Here is a 12,246-nt window from a genome sequence, read left to right on the forward strand (position 1 = left end):
AGAAATCACCATATTACAGAAAAGCAAAAAATAACAGCTGTGCTAACAGCTAACATACAGGAATAAATCATGAATAATTTTTCCTTCAGAATTATAGTGAGTTTATCGTTTTGTTCATAGATGTTCTGGTATAACTCGTTGCTATTCTTTAAAACAATTCCCTACATTTCTTGAGTACATTCCTAGGTGGGTTTGCAGAAAATATAAAAAATAAATTTTTTTTGAAGATATGTATTTGAGAGCTGGTAATTGTTCACTTTTTGGCTTTAAAGAAAGGAAGTGTTTCATAGTAAGTATTTTCCACATATGCATATAGACCTTCACTTCCCACCTCCTTATATATTTTCAAAGGCACAAAGTGAAGCTTTAACCTGAACTTCTCTGTCTCAACTGCTTTTTCTTTTGCAGTCTTGTAGGATGTCAAGGGTGAAGAGAAAGCTCAGTTGTTTGTAATAATTTCTGTGAAGCAAAAGAACTGGATATTATATGGGAGAATTACAAGGGGAGCCTAATTTAAAGACTTGGAAAGTTAAGTAAAGATTAGGATGATGAGGGAAGACTCTCTGAGAAAGTGACATTTAAACTGAGATAAATGGGAACTATTCAGTGAAGAACAAGAGGGTGAGATGGGAGACAATATTCCAAGTAGAAAAGTGGGCATGACACCCGGAGGCATTTTAGAACCAATCTGAAAGATAGCCTTAATTTTTATTTGCAGTATCTAGATCATAATAGGTTAATGCGGTATTCTTTCTGACTCTCCATATCTTTTTCTCCAGTTGAATAAAACAGAAAGAGAAATAATAGCATATTACTGGGCATGAAGCTTTCCAATAAAAAGCTTCCCTAATACTTCTAAGGATTAGGGAAACATTAATTAGCTCTTCTACAGATATAACACTTAATTCTTTGAAGATAGTATTTTCCCTGATTACAGAGCTAATATGTGTTTATTATAGAAAAATTTGAAAATCCAAAAAGGCAATGAGAAAGTATGTTTTTCTACTACCAGAGAACATATATAGTGGTGTTCTATTCCTATGTCTATATAAATAGTAGCATTTTTGTAAATTAAGATTAAAATTATATGTATAATTTTATAGTATGTTTTTTCACCTAACAAAATCATGGTCCTTTTCCCAGTGCTATTAAAATTGCTGTAATATGACTTTGATAGCTATATATATGACTAATAACAATTTGGATAATTACTATGTGCTAGGCACATCTACATTAACTTACTTTTTTCCCAGAACAATCCTATATGGTTATAATCTCCATTTGATAAGAAAATTTAAAACTTGTGCAAGGTCACAAGCTAATAAAGGGTGGAGCCAAGGTTCAAACCCAGTCAGCTTCTAGCTTCTACTGTTAACCAGTAATGCTGTGTAGCCTCTCAATACTATGATTAAGTTAAACCCTATTTTAGGCTTTTTAATTGTTTTTAGTGTGGTTTTTGGCTATTTGAAATAATATTTTTTATTCTGTGAGTTGGCAGTTACGTCTGGGCCCAGCTCTAGCAGCTCATCCCTGTTCCACATGCTGCTGGCTATATTCACTTACAAGTCTAGGGCCTCAGCTGGACTGGCTGGACAGCTAGACTTCTCTCTTTACATGGTCTCTCATCCTCGATGGGGCTAGCTCAGACTGTTCACATGATGATGGCATTCCAAGAAACAAGAGTGAAAGTTATAAGGCCTTTTTGAGTTTTAGGTGCAAAACTTGAACAGTATCATATGCATCAAATTTCACTGGTCAAAGCAAATCACAAGGCCTGCCAAGATTCAGCATATGGAGTGATAAATTCATCTCCTGATGGAAGGAACTGCAATTTTGTGGCAGCCTACCACACTTAGCATTTAGTTCAATGAAGACTTCTATGTGATTAGAGTGTATAAGTTGCTGAATTTTTGTAGCACTATATGGCCTGGTATAAATAAACTTATTGACCAAGATGAGCACAGACAAGCATGGCTGCTGCCTTGACTCTGAGGACTGGCCTCACTCTCAGGAGCCTGTCTCTGTACCTTGAGAGCTGATGAAAAATATAACTTCCTACATCATTATGATCCCTCATTCTCAGGTTGTGAACTTTTACACTTTTCTGCAGTGAACGCTCAAGGACATCTGAAGCTAGAGAATTTCTCTCTACTGAGTGGCAGGGGCAGGAGAGATTTGCCTTTTTAGGGTATCCTTGTACAACTACATAAAACAAAAGTAAATGTGCTACCGGTAGTTTGAGTGATTAAGTGGAGCCTGGCAGAGTTATTGGGTCGCTTACAAAGGATGTATCTGAGAGGTATATTTTGGAAGAAGTGACTGCACAGTGAAGATAAGCAATGAAAATAATAACTAGACCAAAAATGGGGCTAATGTATTGCACAGTTTAAAAAATATGAAAAAAGATATAACTGCAAGATGTGCGCTCATAAATAAAAATGCATGTCTTGAATAAATAGGTGAAAGGTGACACAGATGGGGGGAGGTTGAATGAGGGATTGACTAGGTACTGTGAAGGAGCTGTTTGACTAATTGACATGGGGGTGAAAGATAATTAGAAAGGGGAAATGTCATTTAGGGTTACTCTAACAAGCATAATTCAGCCAATAATGATGGAAAGATTATGAATATGTTCATTTATTATCCAATAAAATGATAATTATGTTGTAGCCACTCAGACTTCCCTCTCCAAAATAGGAATGCTATTATTTTTAATCCAATCATGTCTGTTGTTACATGTATATATTGTTTTGGAATATAAACATAAGGGCAGGTTTTATGTAGGACTTTTCTCAATTGGAGAATATGAGGTGTTCACTTTTGCAAGTATAGGAATAGAGTGGACTTCTTAATTATCTTTAAATATTCCATAAGCTAAGTTTATAATCATAGTATTAAAAGTATAAGCCATGATTTAGATATATCAAATATCTATGTTTTGCCTAATGTACATAGTCCCAGCTTGATAAATCAATAATTATTGGGTGTGGATTCTGTCCCACTGTGTCTCCCAGTATTCCCATCCACTGAGCACAAGATCATTGTGTGATGTCATTATAAACATTTTAATAGAATTTACTCATAATATCACATGACTCAAAAACCAATTCATTATTTTTATCATTAATCATTTAATTATTCAGAAGAATTTGACATTTGATGTTATTCAAAAAGATTTATGAAGAATAGCTATTTACTTATTTTCATGATGATACTTCATGTTGTTTTGAGTACAACTTTAAAAATACACATTTAAGCCAAGCATGGTGGCTCGCACTTGTAATCCTAGCACTTTGGAAGGCCAAGGCAAGAGGATCATTTGAGCTCAGGAGTTCAAGACCAGTCTGGGCAACAAAAGGAGACTCCCATCTCCACAAAAAAAAAAATCAAAAAATTATCCAGGCCTGGTTTGGGCACCTGTGATCCCAGCTATACAGGAGGCTGAGGCAGGAGGATAGCTTGAGCCCAGGAAGTCAAAGCTGCAGTGAGCCATGATTGTGCCATTGCCCTACAGCCTGGGCAATGGAGCGAGACCTTGTCTCCAAAAAATTAAAGTAAAATAAAATACCCATTTAACACTTCATAAAGTAGTGAGTTTATTCTTAGGTTGACAATAATGTCATTAAAGCAAAATGAGGAAAAAAAAGGTCTATTCCATTAATTAGCATCCTGTTGAAACGTAAGTTTAATTTTTGTATTGCTACATTTATTTATTTTAGGGGTTCCTTTATTAATCCAATTAAAATGTGTCTATAAACCACTTAGTAAATAAAACTGTGATTAACTTTATAAATAAAATTTAAAGTTAGCATATTAACTTTGTTAGAAGCCCTATCACACTTTTTGAACACAGAAATTATCACTCAGAGATTGTGAGATCATCAGGGAAAAATCTAGAGCAAAAGGCTCTTTTGCTGTTTTATCAACATGCATAGTCATTGGCTTCTTTTAAAACCTCTTTTGTTTTAGACACATGTGTTGCTAAAATTTTATAAGCCTACGTGGTAAAAAATCAGAATGTAAAATTAAACTGATGAATTAGAATATGCACAGTCTTTCGGAAGTATTTAAGCACCTACTGTATGCTAGGGATGATACCAGGAACTGGGAATATGACAAGGTCCTGCTCTTAGAGTGTTTACATTCCAATGGGGAGAGCTAGTCAATAAACACACAAATAAATGATAAACAATAATAATCATCATCAGATATTAAAAGTATCATTGAATTAACAAAGTGTGAGAGAGTACCCCTAGAGTTTACATTACAGTCTTTTTGAGGAGATGATGTCTAATTTGAATGATGAATGGTCAGAAGAAGCCAATGTAAAGAAGAAAATTAAGTTGCTAAAATTCAATCCACCAAAAGCCATTTCCAGAGACTAATTTGCATTTTTAAAGGAATCAGGAAACTGAAAACATTGGTGGAATTGTGGCAGGTATCTCCCTCAAAACATACACACATGCACACACACACACACACACACGCACACAATTTTGCATCTCATTATTATTGCTACTGTTTGTGAAATAAATATAAATTAAGTTCTAAGTATAAGATCTATTGTAGCTCCTGAGTCTTAGTAAGATGGAGGTACCTTCATATCACAAAATCTTTTATTTTTTGACCTATGCTTATTGGGCTTAAATGAAGCCATATAAACAAGGTGTGGGTCTTTGGGGAGGTGAGGCAAAATGCTGTGAAATAGGTACTTCTAAAAGCATAGTAATATTAAAGTGTTAAATTTGGAAAACAGGAGAAGCTTTAGTTTTTATAATATTATAATTATAAAATTATAAAAGTAAATCCTGACTACATCTTGGATGAGTCTGTATAGAAGGTGAAGTTATCAGAATCATGAAGGCAAGTAGAATTGATTGTAATATTTAGCAAAAGAAGGCACGCATCAGTTTCAAAAGTTTAAGAAACATGGCCTGAAATGCTTTTCTAGTTCTACCCTCCTGGCACTTTAAGAAATGTATCAAGGACCCTAGAATTATGCAATTCTATGTTAGCAAATAATTTTAAATGAGTTATCAAGATGGGCATAGATTTATGTACAGGAATATTTTTATCAGATTTATTTGTCATTGTGAAAATTTGGGAGAAAAATCTATGTCCACCAAAGGAAAATAAGTAAAGAAATTATATATACATTTATCACAAAATTATATCCAACAATTAAAGATCATGTTTTGGGAAAGTGTTTAATGTCATAGTAAAATGCCCAGGAAGAAAAAAAAGTGGTAATGATTCAATATTTAAAAGACACACATTTACACATAGAAAATATTTGGAATCAGTACAACTGCTTCAGAGAACAATTTGGCAATATCCGTAGAGTTGAAAATGTGCAGATCCATTAACATGATTGATATACCAATAGATGAATAGTTGTATAATCATATGATAGAATACAATTTCAAGGTTAAAAATTCATGAATTGGAATCCTATATCTGCAACAAAGATACATCTATGTACCTCAATAGAGATGGCTCTCAAAACATGTTGAATTTTAGAAAAGCAATTTGCAGAATTATATGTAGTGTATACCAGTATTTATATAAAATTTCAAAACACATATAACAGTAAAATATTGTTTATGTATACATATATAGGAAATAAACATATTAAAACATAACCCAGAAGGATACAGACGAGAATGATAATACTGGTTGCCTCTGGGGTGGAAGGGAGGGGATTGGGCCGAAAAGGAAAATGGGGTGGGGGTGAGGGATAGTATTTAACTTCATCTGTAATGTTTTCATCTTATTTTTTAAAATAAGCAAAGATGACAAAATGTTTACATTGTAAAATTAAAGTAGTGGATGTTGTTGTTTATTAAACTCATTTTTTATGTAAGCTTTTAAAACTTTCTAAAAACAAATGATTGAAAAAAAGCATATCAATGGTTCCATAGACATTTAGGAATTTTTTTGTTTCTGTGAAGAATGTCATTGGTGTTTGATACAGATTGCATTGAATCTGTAGATTGCTTAGGGTAGCATTGTCATTTTAACAATATTAATTCTTATAATCTGTGAGCATGGAATAGCTTTCCATTTGTTTGTATCCTCGCCTATTTCTTTAATCAGAGTTTTATAGTGTTTTTGTATTTTCAGTGGTTATTATTCAGCAGTGAGATTACAGTTCAGTTTTTATTTTCATCTTCAAACTTCTCTGTATTTTCCAAATTCACAAGATGAATGTTGAGAAAAAAAATGCCACTTAACAGATAAATGATAACTACATTGAATTTTTGCTATGAGGGCTTTCTAAGACCCTTACAATTGTGCTGCCTCTGGAAGGCTGAAGTAGCAGCAAAAAGGGATGATCCTCCCATACCCCATCCCCAAACCCTGGACAAAAGAAATTAGAGGGCTGGCTGCATGCAAGATGTAAAGCTGTAAAACCAGCCTTTTCTTGGGAAGAAAAGCAGACGGATTCGGGTGTCAGTCTTGATCAGGCATCAAACTTCGAACAGGCATCAGAACAAGCACCTAGAGGATTTACTAAGAAATAGATTGTCCCTAGAGTTTCTGATTCATTAAGTCTGAGATTGGGCCTGTGAATCTACATTTTTGACAAGTTCCCAGGTGTTACTGGTAATAATGATGTTTGTCCCAGAACCATGTTAGAGAACTGCTGGTTTAGGCAAAACCCAGCCATCAGATATTGGTATTTTTGATTACTGAAATGTGAGGGAAGCATTTGGCAGGAATCACTACAATGTTATTATCTGGCAGATCCACAAATTACTTAATGGAGTGAGCCAGCCAGTCTCAGGGAAGTTGGAGCCACATTTAAGAGCAGGCAGAAAAAAAAAAAAAAAGGTATCAAATAGAAAGCTGAAAAGTAGGGAAAATGGGAATGAGCCTAGTGTAATGATGAGACCACTGAAGAGATTTCTTTGGAAAAGCAAGGTGATAAAACAGGCATGAAAAGGGACTGTAAAAAAAACACGTTTGGTCATCAGAGTCTGTTGCTATTTGACAAAACTAGAGGTCCAGGATGACACAAAGTTCATACCACTTTCACAAGCACTAGAAATTCCATGAGGCCACAAACTCCTTGTGAACAGGGATTGACCCGTCTTAACTTCCTCATCCCTCCTGTCCTCTTTCCTTTTTGTTCTTCCACATTGAGTAGCTCATTAGTGCCGAATATTACACTGGGCTTTGGATAAATAGTACTTTGCTGTCATAGTTCAGGCTGCTATAACAAAACACCGTAAACTGGATGGCTTATAAACAACATGAACTTTTTTGTCATAATTCTGGAGGCTGGGAGATCCAAGATTAAGGCACTGGTAGATCCAGTGTCTGGTATGGGACTACTTTCTGGTGCATATGGTCTTTTCACTACAAACTCACATGTTGGAAGAGATCTCTTTATGGCCTAATGCCATTCATGATGGCTCTGCCCCCATGACCTAACCATCTCCCAAAGGCTCTATCTCCTAATACCATCACCTTGGGGGTTAGGATTTCAACCTACGGATTCTGGGGGGGACACAGACATTCAGACCACAGTACTTACCATCTTGTACTCCCAGCACCTAGCATAGTACCTAGCACATATAGTAGCTGCTCACTAACTGTTGAATGAAATGTGAATAAACACAGACATGAACAGCAGGAGTCATGGTCAAAGGTATAGTGAGTGGAAGATGTTATGCCTGCAGGTGGGCCATTTCTGTGAGAAGTATAGCACAGTGGACTGGGGCCAGTGATGCAAATTACCAGCTTGAGACCCCACTGGGACTGCTACTACTTGGTACTTTTCATTATAGTCCGAAATTTTTCCCAGTAAATTTTTGATATTTTCCCCATTGCCTGCCAGTGTTTGCCACATCCATACCCACAGTTCCTTGTTTTCAGTTGTGAGTAAATGCTTCATTACAACACCTTTAACCTGTCTCAGAGCCAAGGCTGCAAATAAGGCATATACCTGAATATACGATGGCTTTTACTGCAAGGTGGTCTCCTGCTTTCCTAATGAGAGATCCAAAAAAAGGTTTTGGGCCAACTTAAATACACAGACTTTTAGGAATGTAGTTAAGTAGTTATGTGTCTATTTACACTGTTTAATTTGTTACTTGATTAAGTTATACATGCATATTTGAAATGCATGTTGTCTAAAATAATACATTAGCTTTTTCACTTACGCATTTTAAAATGATTTTAATTTAATACTTTCATATGAATCTTAAGTCATTTAACACAGTTTTTCAGAGTATATCATCTTCACTTCCATTTAAATTGTTTGAAATATAGTATTTTTTGAATCTGTGGACAATGCTGCCACTGAAATATTTATCACAAACCACAAGTCCCATTCATTCAACACTAGGATAATTGTTTTTTATCCATTCTTTAGTGTAGTTTCATGAATCCCACAATGTAACTATATACAGTATATTAAATTGGTCATAAAAAGGCTTCTTTACAAAAACAACTAATACTAACAACTGTGAAGTTGCATTCTTCACAAGATTGGGTACTAAATCTTCTCAAAATTTACTTGCCATGATTTTTTATTTAATAGCTCAATCAAGATAACCTTTATAAGCATTCCACACTATCATTGATTACAGCTGTTTCAAGCTAGTATGTCCTCCTCAAATAGCACCTCATAACTGAATGAGAATTAAAAGAGCACCCCATAATATAAGGAATTTTGTAAATTCTTGACTATAAAGCAACTTCCACTCATATTCAGTAATATAGGAGGGAAACCACCTCTTATATTTGGAAAAGTACTATAAATTTATTTCCTTCTAACTTTTTATTTTAAAAAAAATAAACATTTTCTTCTCTAGACCAAAACTGTATAATGATTAGAAAAGAAAACTGAATCAAAGGGTTATATAATATTGACTTATTAAAATATGGTTGGATTAACACACAACTCTGTGGTTTACAGGTCATAAGAAGTGATGGATATATTTTTATGTCAAGTTAGAAGGAAGCCTCATGTGTATGTTTGTATGTTTGAGTGTATGTGTATGTGTAATGCCATAATTACGGGTCTGTCTCTAGTAATTAGAAAGTTGGATATGCCGAAGAGCAAGTAGATTGGTTTAATTGGAGTAAGTGGACTAAGTTGGAAGAAGGAAACAACTTGAATTTGACGTATGATTTTGATAGCAAAGGACATCAATGTGATTAGGCACACTTCGTAGTTTATTCTATTTTAAAATTGTAAAGCTTCTCAGTTTTCAACATTAAATATACAAGTTCACATATTTACATATGTTTCAGGCTACATTATTGGAATTTTGAAGTCATGAAAACATCAGATGAACCAACCTGCAACACCTTGGATTCAGATTGGAAGATAAAGAGAAAGTTTAAAGAATGTGGCCTATAAAGGCGGGTACCTGGAAATATTAACCGACTCACACTGTTAAAATGAGACCAGTTTCTAAACAATAGAGATTGTCTTAGTACAACATCAAGGTTCAAGACAAATGTTGAACTAAAAACTTTACACTCCCCACCCCCACTTCAGACAGGTACCAGCATTGGTGAATTATGATTTTCCTTAGTCAGAAGCACTCATTTTTACCCATGTAGACCATCCTTAGGAATTAAATATTGGTTATTTAATGTAGATTATAATGGGAAGCTGATTTTTTTCACAATGGCAGATTTCAAGGACTTGGTTCCAAACTGAGCTGAAGCTTCCCAATGCGTTTTGTACAGTCTGGGAAAAACTGTGCTGCACTGGCCCACTTTTGAAGGCCATCATGCTCTGTAATATAAGGATATCATCTTATTGCTGATATCTTTGGAAAGTCCCTAGCAGACACAGAAAATGAATGGAGGCAAAGAGTGTGACGGAGGGGACAAGGAAGGAGGTCTTCCAGCTATACAAGTTCCTGTGGGTTGGCAGCGTCGTGTGGATCAAAATGGAGTGCTTTATGTCAGGTAAGTTCTTATTATTACCTGTGGTACCTGCAACGTTGTACTCCAAAGACTAAGGAGAGAACCAAGCATGGTGACTGATGGCACCTCATATAAATGTGACAAAGTGACCTTTGTGCTAGAAACATATGAGAGTTTTTATTGCCTTAGATTTCCAGAGAGAATTTTTGTGCATTACTTATTTATATAAGGTGTCATTCTGCTTATCTCTGTAATGAGAATAAAGAAAAATATGAAGATTTCTAAAAGAAACATGCAATCATCATTACCACATTCACAGGAGAATGTAAAATACTGGAAATATCACTTGACCTGATGTCACTTGACAGAATTACTCTGTCCTTCAGAGTGTGTCAGCTGGCTTTTTTGATAAAATTGAGTTTTTATCCATAGAAAGTTTCAATTATTAGACTTCTTAATGCCTCATGTTAACTAAAAATACATTTCTTTTTTTCTGCATAGTCTTTAATCTATTTCCTTGCGTGTAGTAGTAAAAGTGAAAAAGTCATGGAGAAGGCTCTGCATCTTACTAGTAAATAGTCATACAAATAAAATGCCTACTGTTTTGAATGTCAGTGCTATACATCTCTTGTAGAACAAGTTGAATGGAATGACTGAACTGTTAAAAAGAAGTTTTAGTCTTACTTATTAAATAGTTGACATCTAAGTTCCCTACTTCATAGTTTTTCTGTAAGTGTCTGAAAGAAGATACCGTAAGTCTTTCTTTGTGATGTAATGAAAAATTTTAGAAACAGACTTAAAACTTTTTAAAAGGTATCACATTCCATTATTAAATTGATGCTATTACTTTCAGTGTGGCTATTTATATCCCAGCTTCAACAGAATTTGCCAGTCCAGCAAGAATGTATTTATAGAAATGAGATATTTTTGGTTATGTAAACACAAACTATTCTATGGCATAATAACTCAGAAAATCAGTTCAGATTCTGTCCTGAGTTTGTTTGCTTGTTGTATGTAAGGCGTTTCTGGAGGTAAATCTAATTATCAATTAAAAGCATTTTGTTACATAAATTTTACTTCTATAATATTAAAGATGTGATCCATATTTATTGGGGTGAAGGGATAAGAAAGCAGAGAATATGAAGCTCATCCCATGGTAGATGAGATGAACAAGCACACATGAGATAACTTCTTCAGAGTTTCTATTGCCAGTGCTGTTAACAAACTACCAGAAATACTTTGTTATAAATATAATATAGCAAGTTATCTGTGTTATATGTTTATACTTATGGTTGTTCTAGTTTATAAAGAGCAAATGTATATTCAGCATAGAACAAAAGACTAAAATCTGGATAATTTTTTTTCACTTCATTTTTATTCCTAGGAAAGATAGATGAGCTTTTTCAACTTCTGCGAGCAAAAACCAAACTAAATCTGGGAGTCAAAAACCAAGTTAAAGTCTAAGAAACTGTCATTTATCTTGTTCATGATTTTCCAAGTCTGACTAGACTTTATACCATCTGATATCCTTGTTAGTATGGATTCTCCAACTTCAAATTTGTATACTGATAATTATTTTGGAAACAAGCTTCCTAGGTTAGGTAAAACACTCTCAAATTAAATTAACCAGCATAGATTTAATTTGTTTGTATATAACTAAATTACTACTTGAACATGTATAGCTCCTTCTATAGCTCCCTGCTCAATGTGCAGTTTGCTCATAATTTTTAGGTTAGTCGCCATCTGCTCCTGCCTCAGGGTGGCATTGAGGCTACACATTAAATTTTCCACCTACTTCCAATCTTCTAAGCTTTATCTATGCTGTAAGTTTTTTAAACTATTTTTACATTAATTATTACTCTGAGAAATTAATTAAAGAGATACAACTGAAGGAAAGAAGCCAGCTGACTTTTTGAGAGGAAATGTTTTTAAAGCGTCTGGAGTACTTTAATAGAATTAAGGAATTCATGTCTTCAGGTTTAATTTTACAATTAAATTCCTCTAGGATTCCGTCCATATACTTTCTTCTAAGTTAAAATGTCGGGCAGTTCTTTTCACCAAATTCATGAATGCTTCACATGAAAAATCAACAAGATATTATGCTTTTTTTCTTGTTGTTTTTGAGACAAAGTCTCACTCCGTCGCCCAGGCTAGAGTGTAGTGGCGCATCTTGGCTCACTGCAACTCCGCCTCTTGGATTCAAACATTTCTCATGCCTCAGCCTCCCGAGTAGCCAGAATTACAAGCACGCACTATCATGCCCAGCTAATGTTTGTATTTTCAGTAGAGACGGGGTTTCACCGTGTTGGCCAGGCTGGTCTCAAATTCCTGACCTCAAGTGATCCGCCTGCCTCG

The 12,246-nt window shown here is 34.7% G+C and overlaps 1 protein-coding gene across 11 annotated transcripts in view; it reads left to right on the forward strand.

Annotated features, from left to right (window-relative positions):
- Positions 1–12,246, forward strand: part of MBD5 (methyl-CpG binding domain protein 5) — a 475,447-nt gene that overhangs the window by 410,757 nt on the left and 52,444 nt on the right. For 10 of the 11 annotated variants that reach the window (XM_063647444.1, XM_063647445.1, XM_063647443.1 and 7 more), the window contains one exon: positions 9,265–9,933. In XM_063647444.1, the coding sequence (XP_063503514.1) occupies positions 9,821–9,933 (113 nt within the window). In that variant the 5' untranslated portion in view covers positions 9,265–9,820. The remainder of the gene's footprint in view (positions 1–9,264; positions 9,934–12,246) is intronic. The other variant, XM_063647452.1, reaches the window with a different exon arrangement.

The sequence above is a fragment of the Pongo pygmaeus genome, chromosome 11 (genome assembly GCF_028885625.2).
Source record: "Pongo pygmaeus isolate AG05252 chromosome 11, NHGRI_mPonPyg2-v2.0_pri, whole genome shotgun sequence".
Lineage (NCBI taxonomy): Eukaryota > Metazoa > Chordata > Mammalia > Primates > Hominidae > Pongo > Pongo pygmaeus.